At 57.4% G+C, this 15,558-nt stretch overlaps 1 protein-coding gene across 2 annotated transcripts in view; it reads left to right on the top strand.

The window, feature by feature from the left end:
* SHANK2 (SH3 and multiple ankyrin repeat domains 2) overlaps positions 1-15,558 on the top strand; it is a 682,193-nt gene that overhangs the window by 643,072 nt on the left and 23,563 nt on the right. For both annotated transcript variants that reach the window (XM_055271428.2, XM_055271436.2), the window contains 5 exons: positions 4,059-4,194; positions 4,711-4,791; positions 5,066-5,074; positions 6,425-6,445; positions 14,654-14,784. In XM_055271428.2, coding sequence (XP_055127403.1) covers positions 4,059-4,194; positions 4,711-4,791; positions 5,066-5,074; positions 6,425-6,445; positions 14,654-14,784 — 378 coding nt within the window. The remainder of the gene's footprint in view (positions 1-4,058; positions 4,195-4,710; positions 4,792-5,065; positions 5,075-6,424; positions 6,446-14,653; positions 14,785-15,558) is intronic.

Here is a 15,558-nt window from a genome sequence, read left to right as displayed (position 1 = left end):
CTGTGTGGGTGGGATTTGACCCTTGGTAATCGCTGGATGGGGACCAAAGGGAACATCCTAGGATGTGTGTGGATGGTTTGAGGCCCTGTCAGCACCACCTCCCTGCCCCCAAGTGCTTGCCAGGGCAAGAAGCCATGCTGTTTACTGAAGGCACCCCACTAGAGAGGCAGGTGTCCTGCCTACGGGCACCCAGCAAGCAGCAGGGCCCCCACAGGCTCTGGACCCAGTAATACGCTGATACTGGAGGGGTGCAGGTCCACCAGGACCAGGGCTCACCAGATACCGTCCCTCCATGAAGGGGGAGGGAGGGCCCTCCAAGTGGAGCTGGGACTGCAGGGGAGCTCATCCAAAGCAACTTTGTTTGGAAGTGGCTCATGACCCCGGAAGACCTGGGCAAGACAGATTCCGGAGGTCAGAGGGGCATCAGGTGCCCAACAACTGATTCCAAACCTAGCTCCACCCCTGCAAGCCCTGTATGCCTCTTTGTCATCAGCTTTCAGAGAAGGCCAAGTGATGTTTCCAGGGCCCATGGGAGCCTCATTTCCTCTGAGCTCTCCTGAGCAGGTCCTGCCATTTGCTGCAGTCTCCTGAGGGCAGCAGGTCTACCAGGGGTACAGGGGATGGAATCAGGAATTGGGGAGCCCTGCTGATTAGGAGTTAGGTGGGAACAGCAGCTTCTGCAGACTCAGATACGAGACATCACATCTGGGCAGGAGCAGCTCTGGCTGGGGCAGCATGACTGTGTGGAAGTGCCACCAGAACGTGCACCCAGGCTACAGACAAGGAAGGTGCTGGGGCCACCAAGGTCCTTGGCCACACAGCCAAGCTTCCTGAGAATCCCCCATGAGTGGCTCATTCCCTGAGAGGCCCTTTGGTCCTCTGTCTCCCCTGCCCAGAGAAGGGTAATGTCTGTCTCTGACACTTCTGAGGAAAAGGGCTCTCCAGCCTCTTGACCCTTCCAAGGCACAGGAACAAACTTCTTCTCCCAAAGTGGCCAAGGGCCAGCTCTGGCCAAGATCACAGGACAGCATCCAGCCACCACAAATGAACCACAGGAGATTCTGGAGGATGAGGATTCTAGGGAGTGAGCCCAAGGCCGTGATGGTTAGCAGGCTGCAGTCGGAGGCCACATCCCCAGCCCCTCCCTGCCTAAGCAGCCGGGCTGTTAAAAGTCCCCATCAGCCCAACGAGCCCTCAGGAGGCCCCAACTTGAGCCTGGCTTCTCCAGTGACTGGCGGCCCATCCCTGTGCCAGTCCCGTAGCCTCCCCAAGCATCAGATCCAGAGAATGCCCCACAGCGGGTGGCAGGAGCAAGCAGGCAGTAATACACACTTTCTTGGTTGCAGCCCCCTCAAGGCCTGGCACTGGGGGCCCGCCCAGAGCAGGAAAGCTGGTCCCAGCCCATCTCAAGGTGGAGCCAAGTCCTCCCCTCTCTCCCCACAGCCTTGCAAGGGATGACCCCTGAGGATCTAGTGGCTGGGCAGCTGGGGGCTCCCTACTGCCAGGTCTTCTCACCAAGGCCTCACACACTGGCCTCGTGGCTCCTGAGCCTGGCAGCCTGCCTCCTCTATCTATCTCAGTTTGAGGCCCCAATGTCTCTGCTCCCCACGTGTTTGGCACCTCATATAGCTGCTCGGGTCAGATGCCTCATCTCTGCATTGGGCCTCAGCACTCCCTGGCCCATAACCTCACCCTGGCATCCGAGGCCCTGTTCTCAGGCCTTGGCCTTTTCTGCACCCCCGACCCCCTACTGGATCCTTGCCCATTCCCACCCCACCACTCCGCCCACATTTGCCTTTCCTGGTGGTTCTAGGCCTCTGTTCTGTCTCCTTTTACTTGGCTCTGCCTTCTTAGGTGGTACTCAGCCACCTGAAGTTATGTGTTCACTTCTTTGTGTGTCGGCCAAAACTCCCTGATGAGGATGCAAACTTCCCACAGATGGAGGCAGAGACAGCTGAACCGCCTGTGCCTCATGGCTTTTAGTGGTACCGGGAACAGAAACACTGGAATGAGTGAATGAATGAATGAATGAATGAATTCCTGAGCAACAGCCGCTACCCGGGTGTGCTGATGGGAGGGGAGAGAACCAATAACGCGTGACTCGTGTTCGGTTGCCTGTCTGTACCAGAGCAGCGAGGGTCCTGCAAGCTGAGGTCTGCCCTCCGAGAACTCCCCAGCGCGCTCTTCCTCAATCTGGCTCCTTTACTTCCTAAATCCATCTGCTTTCCTAATTACATTCTGAGAACCTCAGTGAAAGGAACAGCCCCCAGGAGTCACCTTGCAAAGACCACTGCTGCTGTAGATGGGCCTCTCTCCAAAGGCCCAATAGGATGGTCCTGCTCCCAAGACTGTATCTTCAGGGCAGTGCAGGGTGACCAGCTGTCCAGTGGACCCAGGACACTGGATACTCACTGCTGAAACCCGGTGGGTCTGAGTACATGGGAATGAGCTGGTCCCACAGCAGAGACTGCAGAGCAGCTGGCGCGGGGACTGCCCTGGCCCCACTGAGTCCTCCCTGGGCTCCTCGCAGCTCTGCCTGGAGGAGCTCTGCAGCTATCTCGTAGGTGACCGAAACTGGCACATCCTGGGCCTGTCAACAGTATGGGGAGCCGGGCGGTACCTGCTTCTATCCAGCTCTTACAGGGGTGTTGGATTTGTGAAAATCCACCAAGCAGCACACAAGCTTTAAGTTTTCTGTTTGTGGGTATACCAGATGTTTAGTTTTCGAAGAATCCATAGCAGGAGGAGGATATGTGTACAGCAGTGTGGCTGGTGAGGGGCATGACGTCTTGGCTGTTTGTTTACGATCAGGGTGCTTTTCTTTGTTCGAAGGTGGCGCGTGAAGCAGCTGTAAACTTCACCTTCCGGGGCTTCCCCCTCCCTGCTGCCACCTAGAGACAGCTGCCTTAGGGCTGTGCTCCCATTCAGGAACTGCTGGGATGAAGGTGCCAGAGGCCCCCTGTGGCACTCAGTTCCATGGGCAGGGGTGAGGCCAGGGCCTTTTCACAGCAACATTTGAAAACCACTAAGTGTTATTCCTGCAGTAGCCAGGGTGGGCAGTGTCGGCCCAGACGCCCACCCAGTTCCAGTCTCCATCACTCAGGTCTTCCTCTGGGAGTGGCGTGGGGCTGGGAGGCGGAGGCCAAGGCCATCTGCTGCTGAGCGTTGCTCAGGGAGGTGAGAAGAGCAGAAAGCAGAGGGGCCAGGGCCCAGCCCCGCCTCTGCCTGTGGGATGGCACCCTGTGTCCTTTCCTACTTCCGTGCCAGGTGCATTTGCCATGGTGAGGACAAACGGGGCAGGAGGCAACCGGCTCCTAAAGGGACCAAGAGCTCCTCAACTGCAGGGCAGTGGCCATAGCATGGCAGCCTTGGGGGGTCCCCAACCTGCCACTCACCGTCCCAGGAGCACTGGGGCAGCTAGCTGTCCAGACCAGCACAGGGACAGGGCCCCCACTCTGTGAGCGCCCTGCTGGGCCAGGCTTTTCTGCCTTCCCAGGCCCCTGGAGCGGGAGGGAGAGCAGGGAGGGAGGGAGTGGGAGGAAAGGGGCCACGTCAGTGTGATGTGCGTTCCCAGAATACATGAGAAGCAATTAAGCGCCACGTTTCCTCCTCCTGTGAGGACGCAAAGCCTGGCACTGCAGCCCAGCCCTGGAACTCGCCTGTCAGGCTCTTCACATGCAGTCTCTTGGTGGCCGTGAAAATTGCCCCAGGCCTGTAAAAGTAAGCACCAAAAGTAAGCACCTAAGGATGCTCAGGTTAAATAGGAATCAGCCCTTCCTCCGCAACAGCTGGGGAGGACTCAGCAGAGAGCTGCAGTGTCAGAGGAAGGCCTTCCCCGGCCTCCTAAGCCACAGTTAAGTGACCTCCACAGTCACAGCAGCATTCATTCTGGTTTCCCCAAAAGCACCTTTGCTTCCAAAAAGACGATGGTCTCACTCCCTTCGCTTCCCTGCATTCACCCCCTTTTTAGGAGCCCACATGTCTCTGCCTTGGGTGGGTGCCAGCTGTCTTCCTCTCCGCTGGCTCTCACTGACGCCATTCTCCTCGCCTTCCCACAGGTTAACAATGAGAATGTTGTCAAAGTCGGCCACAGGCAGGTGGTGAACATGATCCGGCAGGGAGGGAATCACCTGGTCCTTAAGGTGGTCACGGTGACCAGGAATCTGGACCCCGACGACACCGCCAGGAAGAAAGGTACATGCCCCACATTGCCCAGCTCCAGCCTGGGGCCCTACCAGGGGTGGGTGGGGGCGGGCAGGACAGCTGGGGGGCAGTGGGCCCTCTCTCCAGCCAATCCCACACTTCTGAGAGCCCAGGCACAGGGGCAAGGCTGGAATTTGCCGCCAGAGCCCATGACAATGACTTGGGGCTCACAGGCTGCCGGAACCATCCGTGTCCCACCAGGAGTGCCCTTTTAGTCACTAGCAGGCGTCCCTTCTGCAGGCTTCCGCTGGCTTCCCACTCGGTGTCCTGTCCCCTCCCTCCCACTGCCCAGGCCCACCCAGGAGGGCCTGCACTGCAGTCCAGGGCTATGGCAAGATCCTCCTGAGCGCCTGTCCTTTCCCATCGTGAGCACGCCTGCACAATCCCTGAGCACCGCAGCCAAACAGCCTGAGACCCACCTGCCAGCCACAGCGCCACCGCTGGCCTTATTCCCATATCTGGAAACATGGGCTGGGGTCTCACACCCATCTCTCCTCTGCCCTCTAGCTCCCCCGCCTCCAAAGCGAGCACCGACCACAGCCCTCACCCTGCGCTCCAAGTCCATGACCTCTGAGCTGGAGGAGCTCGGTAAGTCGCACACCCAGCCCAGCCGCGTACAGTCGCCATGCCGGTCCCTGAGCTGCCCTTTGCAAAGCACCAGGCTGTGCATGACCCCATGCTTGCTCGCTACCCCCTTCCTGCCCCTGTACCCAGACGTGCGTCAGGAAATGCCCCTGCATGCCCCGCAGCCCCACGTGTGCACCTCCCTCCGTGCCTCTCGGGGAGTTATTGCTAGTCCTGCCTTTCCCCTTTTCTGTTTATCTAACATTGTTTTGTTTTGAATTTTTGGGCCTCTCACTAGTGGATAAAGGTAAGCAGCCCCACTGGGTCCCCAAAGCAGCTCCCCCTGCTGTCTAGGGCATCCCCACCGACATCCACCTCAGCCCAGGCCTCGGAGGCCTGTGTGAGCTGCTCCCCACGTGGCTCAGACCAGAAGGCTCCATCCTCCGGGGATCTGTGTAGATAGCGTGGGCTTGGCAGAGCAGTCTGGTCTGTGCAGCAGGCTTAGGGAACTCCCGGCACCTTTGTATAAGGTCCGCAAGCAACAGAGAGAGGCTCTGGCCCTCTGACTCCATCTTGTAGACTGGGGAAGGGCGACTAGCAGCCACGTGGGCCATGCTGGCCATGCAGGATCCTGTTCCAGGGAGTCACCATGGAGCCCAGGGACATCTTGGGAAAGAGGGTGGCTCTGAAACACACAGAGATGGCGTGTAGGTGGAAACGCTTGCTCCACTGGAACACAAATTGGAGCTGGTGAAGGCAGCTTACATGGGCACAGAAATAAATGAGCCCCCACCCAAGGCCCATGGTCCAGTCCAGCTGGCCTGGGGGGTTGAGAGCCAAGCCCCCACCGGTGCTCTCACCCACAGGCCCCGTCCTCCCTGCACTCTGGCACAGGCAGCTTTCCCGAGAGGGGTCTAGCAAGTGCTGCCACAGCAGTGAAACAGTAGTCATCTTTCCTCGGCCCAGGGCACTGAGGCCGGCCAGGCCGCCTCTCACGAGGTTCTGGGGCTAGAGTCTGAGGACGGGCATGAGGCCTCAGTACAAAACAGCAGCCCTGCAGTGGCGCTGCCCCACCCACCCAGAAGCAGTAGTGCCCCGAGTGCCCCAGCCTCACAGGCGACAGAGGACGTGACCAGCCTCCAGGCCCTCTCCACAGAGGCCTGTCCTGGGGCTCCCCAGAGGGACAAGCCCAGCAGCTCTCATCTTTCCAAGGGGTGCTCCTGCGAGCTCAGCTCAGTCAAGAAACAAAAGAATGAAGCAGGAAAGGCCACAGGTGCGCTCTAAAGGCTGGCCCCGCCACCTCCGCTCATGTGCTCTGAGAGCTCCTCCCCCACTTTGGCAGGGTGCTGGTGGGACGAGGGGTGCTGAGGCTGGTGGGATGAGGGGTGCTGAGGAAGGAAAGCCCCTTTCCACTGCCAGGCAGTAGGTTAACGAGCAGGGCAGACAGGACAGAGTTGTGCGGGCAGCCAAGGTTTGGGGAAAGCCACTCCATGGATAGCGCAGCCTGCGTTTGCAGCGTTCCAGACAGGCCCTGCCTGCCGCCCCACTGCCGGCCCAGCCTGCTCCTGAGGCGCCCTGAGCTGACAAGGCCCGAGTGTAGGCTGCGGGCGGGCGCTGCATCCTGGTGGCTCATGGCGCTCCCCTTTCTGTTTGCAAGCCTCGGTCCGGAAGAAGAAGGGTAAGGGAGGCCCAGTGTCTGTCTCAGCCCCCTGCCCATCACCCCCCCGTGGAACCAGAAACCTCCTTTGTGATGCCGTGAAGTCTCAAATGTGCCGCAAAGCCTTGTGTTGTCTTCTCCTGCCGGCCCCGTCCTGGAGCACATCCGTCTGTCTGTTCTTTCTGCTTGGCTTCTCCTGTCTGTGGTTCCCCAGCGTGTCCTGTGTTTCTTCCCTGACCTGTGTTCACATCGTCATGACCGTGAAGCTGGCCGGACCCCTGTTCGGTCTCAGCTGGGCCTGCCTGGGCTGGGTGGCTTCCAAGCTCTGTGAGGCCTCCCAGGGGCCTGAGTCACATGGGGCTGCCTGGATGGGGGGTTACAGGCGAGCAGAGCCTCATGGCTGCATTCCTGACCCTCAGGACCCCTTTGTGGTGGGCAGGAACTGCCTCCCTTTAAGGCCCGGAAATCACCCATTCCCCAAGAGGCTGCCCTGTGCCCCATGGGGCACTGGAGGGAAAAGGGAGCAGTGAGCCCTTTGGCTACACCTCCCCACCCAGGGCTGGTGTGGAGTGGGAGACTGGCAGTCACCGTGGCTGTGGGCAGCTGGACCACAGGCCCCGGGTAGACTCAGGTCCCCCCTTTCACAGCAGCAAGCACATCGGGGGGTATTGCTCGCCTGCTGCTGGACACAGCTCCCCCAACAATTAAAAGCAGCACTCCCAGCTTCTAATTAATCCCTTGGAGTTGGGAAGAGCCTAGCACCTGGCCAGAGGCACTGGCCCTAAGGCACATATTAACTGTGTCCCAATCATGTTAGATGAGAATGGGTGAAGTGGGCACAGAACCACCACTGTCTCCTCCCCTGGCTGTCCCTGCCCACCGCCCTCACCTGTGTCATCCCAGCGTCCTCTCTGCAGCAGCCCCAGGCTTGCACCAGCATCCTACAGCTGCCCAGAAAACTCCCAGCGGACTTTCTAGGCCCCATTGCTGCGCCGAGGATGTGGTGGACGCCCGGGGTACAGAATACCCTTCTTTCTATGTCGTGCAATTACGTTTCTGTCTGAACGCGTCTTCAATCCAAGGCCAAGCCCCAGCTCACAGGAATGGCCCTCTATTCATCACCTACCTGAGGAAGACGCCCTACCATGGGTGCCCAGGGAGCCAGTTGCCAGAACAGCGTGGGACAACAAAAGTCCCTTGTCAGGGAGAACAGTTCGGGACTCAGGTGGCTGAGCCGCTGTGGGCGCCTGTGGCCTTCTAGGACCTGGCCCCATCCACACTGCCCTCCTCCCCCAGGGTGGCATCAGAAGATACGAGTCACAGCCTGCATGGCCAGGCAGAGTCCACGCAGAGCATGGGCAGGAGCCCCAGAGAGAAGATCCACCTCCCATCTGAGCAAGAGAAACTGGCTACAAATTTGAGCTTAAATGCCCCAGAGCCTCAATCCCAGATATAACGGGGGCAAGGGTGTGGGCAGGAAGACCCCAAAGGGACCAGCAGCCATGGCCCAGCCTGGTCATACTGGGGGATCCAGCTGGGGACTGAAGACACCGAGGGTTGCTGACAGCCCCTGCCTCCAGGGCCATGAGGGCATCCCATGGTGCACATGCGAAGTGCGGGTCACATAGTGGATGCGCGGCAAATGCTCCAGGCCCCTCGTGCTGCCTCCACCCGTCTCTGGGAGGACTGGCCTCACCTCAGAAAAAGCACTCGTCACACCCCAGAAAGGCCGTGTGGAACAAAAGTCAGGCCTTTACAGTTGTATTGGGTTGAAAAGTGACCCCCAAAGTTCTGTGAATGGGACCTTATTTGGAAATAGGATCCTTGCAGATCTAATCAAGATGAGGTCATGCTGGACTCGGGTGGGCCCTAAATCCAGTGGTGTGTCCTTGTAAAGGAAGGAACAAGCCAAGAAACACCATGGATTTCATCCTCCCCCAGACCCCTGAAGGAGCCTGACCTTGGGCTTCCAGCCTCCAGAACTGTGCAGGGATACGTTTCCATTGTTTTAAGCCCCCCGTGCATGGTCATTTATCTTAACATCCCTGGCAAAGCACCTCAAATCCCAGCTCTGTCCCCACTAGCTTTACCCTGCTTAGTGATCCCAGGTTTTCAGTTCTCCATCTGTAAAATGCTTGTTTAGTCTTTAAGTGTTCTCTGAGCACCTGCCCTAGTCCCCAGACCCTGTGCTGGGCTCAGGAAGAAGCCGGCTGTCAGGCAGGATTTGGGGTGGGGCCTCTGCCCCCGGGCACGTGAAGGGGACTGTGGCCTTCACCCTACCAGGCACCTATGGCTGTACCTTCAGACTCTAGCCCTTGGAAGGTGTGTGACTCAGAGCCTGCGGGCCAGGACCAGTCCACCAGGGTCCAAGCACACCCTTCCCACCCTGCACTGCCTCTTTGGAAGATTAAACCAAAAGGCTGGCCAACTGGCAACAGCTGCTGCTTCTAACACACGGGGCTTCTGTCCTCTAACATCTGGCGCTGCAGATGTGTGTGTTTTCCTTTTGGAAATGGAGTGACATTTGTACTCTCTCACCCAGAGATAGGATGTAGTGGCACTGCACCTCCAGAGAAGTAGACAGACCACTTCAAGCCCACATAAGGGGAGACAGTAGTGGTTGAGAACCGACAGGGTCCCTGGATCATGCCAGAGGATGTGAAGCAGACCATGAATCGGGTCCCAGGAAAGCTGAAGAGCTGGAGCAGCCCCATGCAGCCCTCCACAGGCCTGGTCTGCTGCTTTCCCCCAGAAGGTTCTGAAGAGTCGATGGGGAAACAGCTGGGCACTCTGCCCCTCAATGGCACTGGCTCCCAGGCTCTGGGCCTGTTGTGTGGCCACAGGCAAAGGAACTCGCTGGACAGTGGACCTAGCATCGCTTCAGTGCAGAACCCACTTCCAGGAGACTCGGCCACCAGGTGCCCATGTGGTCCTGGGCCTCCCAGCCTCAGCATGGACGCTGGGGTTGTGTCACTCCTCAATTTGGTGACTCCCTTGTGACTCACTGAGGATGCAGAGCAGTGGCAAGATTTCTCTAGCACGGGGCATGCTGCTTCCTGCCCCCTATCAGGGGAACCTGCACTGAAGTCAGCCCATGGTCCAGGGTCAGCTCATGGGCTGGGGGGCTCTGGTAACAGGCAAGGCAGGCGACAAACCTACCTCCCCTCCCTTTTCCCTGTGCCTCGTCAGCATAACGTGTCTACTGGAGAGAACACACGCTTGCTCAGAGGGCTGAAATGCAGGTGACTGCTGGGTCATCTTCATCAGCTCCTCACCGGAGTGTTTTGGGATTTGACAGTTTCAAATCTGTCTGAGGCTTGTTTTCTGTCACCGAGCACTTCATTCTAAGACTGCCAGGGGCCGGATTTGCTAATCCCCTTCATCCAGAGTCCCTGAATAAAGACCTAGTTCTGAGCTTTTATAAATTAAGCATAATCCTTAGGAGCCTAGAATGAGAAGCAGGAATCTCAGTCCTGTGGCTTTTCTGAAAAGTCTCCATATCCTGGTAAACAAGATCTCCAAGATAGGGACTGAGCAAGTCAGGCCAGCACGCTCCCACTGGCCATGTCCCCAAGAGACAAGGGCCAGGAGGGACCCACACCCCTGTGGGGGGCCAATGCAGGGTTTTCCTTTTTCATTTGAATTACACTAACTCTAACTTAAAAAGGAATGCTAGCCCCTGACCCTACCACCCCAACACGCCTGGCTGCTCTCACATGTTCTGGTTCAAAAGAACATTTGTTTTGGGGTTATTAGGAAGGGAAAGGTTTAAAACAGAGACCAGATGTCCACAGGCAAGGTGGCCACAGCTTCAGGGATGCACCTTCAGTGACATGACCGACCCCACCCTCTGATGTGGCGACTGTGATGATGGGTAGGGTGCCCCCACCCCCACCTCGTGGTTCTCCTGGACGAGGCAGAGCATGCCAATGGTGACCCCAACCATTTCCAAACATTCTGCAGCCGTTACCCACCAGGGCCCAGGGCTGGGCAGCCCATCACATGGCAGGCACAAGGCTTGGGGGACCCCAACGCCAGCCCCAGCTCCCACCTGGTCCCGTGGTTTGCCCCCATATGGCCTTACACATCTCAGACCTGAAATGTCTTCCCTTTAACATGGGAACAATCCCTTTACTACAGCCAGCTTCTCATTAGGATGAGAAACAGGATGATCGGCCCAGAACTTCCACCCGATTCAGGGACGGCTGTCATTATTGACCAGGACACCTTTCCTTCACCCTGGGCACACAGTTACATGAGGTGTATTTAGCAAAATGCCTGCCGCAGGCCCTGAGGTCCTAAAATCGCAGCCTGCAGCCTGTTCATTTTGGGAATGTGAGAATTCGAGGCGGTGCCCCAGGGAGGCCGGGCAGCAGACCCTCAGTGTGCAGTGGATGGAAATGAACCAGCCTCATCAGCTGTGGGGTTTGTTAATACATAAAAAAAACAGACACATGGCTTCTGGAAGGGCCCAGTTGGAAACGGGAGCTTCTTGAAGATTTGGCTCATTTAAATTGTAATCCCAGGAAAGCTGTTACACCCTAGAGTCCCTCCTTCCTTGATGTGCCCAGACATGGCCAACAGCACAGCGGAGCCTGGCCACAGCCTTCCCACACCCACCTGCACCCAGGCCTTCCCCTGCAGGGCCTCAGCCCTCCTGCATCTTCTGGGTCTGACACCTGTCAATGTTCAACGCCAATGACTTTCCTTCACCTCCACTATTCGGCCCCAGCTGCCACCTTAGCCTCTGAGCTTACCATAGCCTGGAAGTCCAGCCAGGAGGGATGCCCAGGGGTTTCTGGCTTGGATGGGCCTTCCTGCATCTCCACAGGTGCAGGCCTGAGCACAGGCAGGTGGCAGCCAGGAAGGCACCCTTCCCTGTCTGCACCTGTGTACAGTATCGGGTGGGCTGGATTCTGCAGCTGCCCCCAGAGCTCACCACCTGGAATGCCCCCGTGGGATGTTTTGTTGGGCTCCAGCTGCTCTTACCCTAACTTGGTGGCATCCCTTCCGGGTCATGTTCATGGAAGTACATGCTGCTGCACCCTGCTCAGGCCTCACCCTCCACTGGGGTCAGAGGAGGGGCCCAGGCCAGCACTGTCAGGAAGTAGGCCCTGGGGTATCCCCACCCCACAGTGCCCTGGCTCACCACAGTTGTGGGACATAACTCGCTGGTGCTGGAGACACATCTCAACCCCCGTTTCATTGGAGAAAAATACTCTGGGGGCCACTAGCGGCCACATCTCAGTTGAGGCAAAGAACAGCCACTGCCCAGCACCCCCACTTCCAGGGATAGACCAAGCTGGAGTTGCACATCACAGCCGGCCAAAGGAGATCACCCAAGCGTCACCTGGTCCAGAGTCAAAGGGGAGCAGCCCAGCTGATGGGCGAGGCCAGGGCAGAGAGGCCTGCACAGAAACCAGTTTGACCCCAGCCATCCAAGGAGTCCCAGCCCAGCCCTGGGAGGGGAAAGACTCCTTGGAGGAAGCAAATTGCTGGGACCACGGCAGGTGGACCCAGCCCGTGGAGCCCAGGGAGATTGACAGGGACCCCAGCAAAGGGAATGTGAGATGAGGCAGCCATGCAGCACCTGCTGCAGCCGGAGGAGCTGGGCTGAGGAGGGCCTTGAACGCAGGTGAGGACAGCACGGCTCTGGACTGGGGTCACAGGTTGCAGCCAGGATGTCCCCACTGCCAAGTGAGATGAGAATTGGGTGTTTCCTAGCGTGCCTGACCAGTTCCCTGAGGAGCAGATGCTTAGCATCCACTGGGGGAATGACAAGGCCCCCAAGGAGGCATCAGGCTTGTCAAAGAGCCAGCAGGGCTTGTGGGTCCAGGAATCACAGGAGAGAATGCGTGAGCAGGGACGCAGAATTGGGGCCCAGTGAGCCTGCAGGCCTGGTTAGCTGGACTTGGTCATGAAGGGAGAGAGTGCTGTGGGGGAAGAGTTGGCTGCCCGGACACTATGGGGCAAGGGCTTTCTTGCTTTGCGTGAACACTTGGCATTTTGCTGACAACTGGAAACGTGGTCCAGGCCAGGGGTCAGCAAACACCTCCCCGAAGGGCCCCATGGTAAGTGTGCTGGGCGTGACAGCCATATGGCCTCTGCTGCACATTCTCCTGCCTTTTCTCCCCGCCCGCCCTGCTCCTTGTTTGAAGACTAAAAGTGTATGGCTGGGTGTGGTGGCTCACACCTGTAATCCCAGCACTTTGGGAGGCCAAGGCGGGCAGATCACTTGAGATCAGGAGTCTGAGACCAGCCTGGCCAACATGGTGAAACCCCATCTCCTAAAAACACAAAAATTAGCTGGGCATGGTGGTGCTCGCCTGTAATCCCAGCTACTCAGGAAGCTGAGGCACGAGAATTGCTTGAACCCAGGAGGTGGAGGTTGCAGTGAGCCAAGCAGCCTGGGTGACAGTGAGACTCCATCTTAAAGAAAAAAAAAAAAAGTATAGACTGCCCTGAGGTTCTGGCCCGGTGAGGGCAAGACTGGCCCAAGGGTCTGGAACCAGGCCCCTCATGCAGACTCTACCGTGAGAGTGTCCACAGGTGTCAGAGTTGTGTACATCTCAGCTGCTCGGCAAGGTTGAGGGGCCATCACAGGGCGCCTGGCTCAGTGTCGCCAGCACACCCCCATTTCTTCTCCCCAAACTTCCTCTTGTGGGGACCTCTGGTCTAGGCTACCTTTGTCAGGAGCCTGATGCCTTGGGTGATGGACAACCCTGATCCGTGCCGTGGCTCTGGGAGCTTTGCCCGTGGGTCAGCTCCCCGTCAGAAGCTGCCATGACAGGTAACCTCCGCCTCAGCTTGAAGAACAACTTGGAGATGGTGGCCTTCCTCCCTGCACTCTGCTTAGCTCTAACTTGCACAATAGCCTCATGGCTCAAAGTCTGGGCAAGGCCCTAGCATACACTTCATGGGAGCCACCAGACCCCAAGAGTGGGCTTAGGGTGGCCAGAAGGCAGAATGTTCTAGATGGCCTGCTTCTCCCCAGGGAGTAAGGCCAGTGTTGTCTCAAAGGCTCAGAATGGGGTACACCCACCAGACACCGCACTGGCTTTGTCCCAACCCAGTGACATCTTAGAAGTACAGCTGGGGTCAGCTTTTCCAGAATGCACATCGGGACTGGAAGACCAGCTCTCCAGGTCTCAGTGGCACAGGGCCCTTGCATTTAAACAGCCCTAGACACATCCTTATGCCTGATCCCAAACACCCTGTGATGAAGCTAAGGCGCCAGGAGAGCTCTGGGATGTGCTTCAGTTTTCAAGTAAAAAAAAAAAAAAAAAATGTGCTGTAAATGTCCTTTTTAAAAAACTTTTGTTAATTGCTAAGGATCTCTTATAACTAAACTTTGGTTTTTTTTTTTTTAAAGAAATGGGAAGGTTCTGCATTGGGGAAAATAAACAGAGACCTTCCCTCTGCAACACTTACTAACGCCTGGGGCCCCTGAGCACCCTGGCCTCTGAAACACCCACACTGCCTTGGGTGGCAGGTCCTCATGTCTTGGCAATCACAAAGGAACCATATGTCTGAGTTTCTTTTAAAAAAAAAAAAAACCACTTCAAAAAGTCAGTTAACCCTCACAAGAATAAATCCCATTAGTAAGAATAGTGATTCCACTAAAGAAATGGCCCAAACGCCTGTAATCCCAGCACTTTGGGAGGCCAAGGTTGGTGGATCACTTGAGGTCAGGAGTTCAAGATTAGCCTGGCCAACATGGTGAAACTCCGTCTCTACTAAAAATACAAAAATTAGCTGGGCGTAGTGGCAGGTGCCTGTAATCCCAGCTACTCGCGAGGCTGACGCAGGAGAATTGCTTAAACCTGGGAGGCGGAGGTTGCAGTGAGCCAAGATTGCACCACTGCACTCCAGCCTGGGCGACAGAGCGAGAGACTGTCTCAAAAAAAAAAAAAAAAAAAAAAAACAGAAATGTCCCAAAAAGCTTCAGAGCCCTTGGTGGGCTGGGCACTTACGAGGAGGTAGCTGAGCTACGGAGGGTCTTCTATGTCCATGCCTCGTGCATGCCTCCGAGGGCAAGGTCTGGGGAAGGAGCCCATGCCCCAGTGGGAATGCATGTGGCAGAGGCACACGCATGCTCCTCACAGCAGCAACAAATGCCCCCTGCACAGTTTTGGATGCTGGAGTGGCTGCTGCACCTGTGCGCTTTCCTATCTACGCCCAGCTTCCCCCACTGGTGTTGCTGCTCCAATCCTCACGGTTCTATTGCAGATAAACCCGAGGAGATAGTCCCGGCCTCCAAGCCCTCCCGCGCTGCTGAGAACATGGCCGTGGAACCGAGGGTGGCGACCATCAAGCAGCGGCCCAGCAGCCGGTGCTTCCCGGCGGGCTCAGACATGAACGTGAGTGGCCGTACCTTGGGACCATGAGGGCGGGGACCGATGGTGACCCAGGAAGTAGGTGGGCTGTCTCAGTAGTTGAGGTGCACACGCTCTCATGTCTGGTTCATGCTGTCCAGAGGTGGGGCCCAAATCTAAGTGGCCACAAGACGAAGAGCCGGGTCCATGCAGACTCACAGTGGTGAGACAGAGTAGGCTGCATCCAAGCCCTGCCACTCCCTTACTGCACTGACTGTCTCCGCTCACTCAGTGCCCTGAGCCTCGAAGGTGTCATACTTGGCTGAGGACCCATGAGCACATGGATGTAAGGGGCCTTGACATACTCTTCAGACGAGGGGATCTTGCCTCCTGGTCCACCCAGAGCACAGAAATGCTCCGGTGTAGAAGAGGCCGTCTGTCCCACATCCCACGTGGCAATCCCCCACGCTCTCCGAGATCCTGGACAACACTTGTCCTAGGAGCCAGAAGTGCCATGAAGGGCTTCAGTGTCTGCTGGGTGCAGTGGGTGCTTTGCTCAGAGCAGGCTGCCCATGCCATGGTCACCTTCCCTGGGCAGTCAGGAGGGCACACAGCTGGAAAAGGGCCTGGGGCAGAGGCTGCTGATTCCCCTGGGCACGTCCTGAACAAGGCGTGGCCTCCTGGACCCTTGCATTACTTCTCCTTTGTGCAGAGGCAGCCATCTGAACCTGATGTCAGATTCCAGCACTGCTTACCTGTCCTGATTGCTTACCTAACTTAATATTCTCTTTGAACCAGTATCAAACTGCCTATGTCTAG

This window comes from Symphalangus syndactylus, chromosome 1, assembly GCF_028878055.3.
Source record: "Symphalangus syndactylus isolate Jambi chromosome 1, NHGRI_mSymSyn1-v2.1_pri, whole genome shotgun sequence".
NCBI classification, from domain to species: Eukaryota; Metazoa; Chordata; class Mammalia; order Primates; family Hylobatidae; genus Symphalangus; species Symphalangus syndactylus.
Note: the sequence above shows the minus strand (reverse complement) of the source record. Positions and strands in the feature narration are given on the sequence as shown.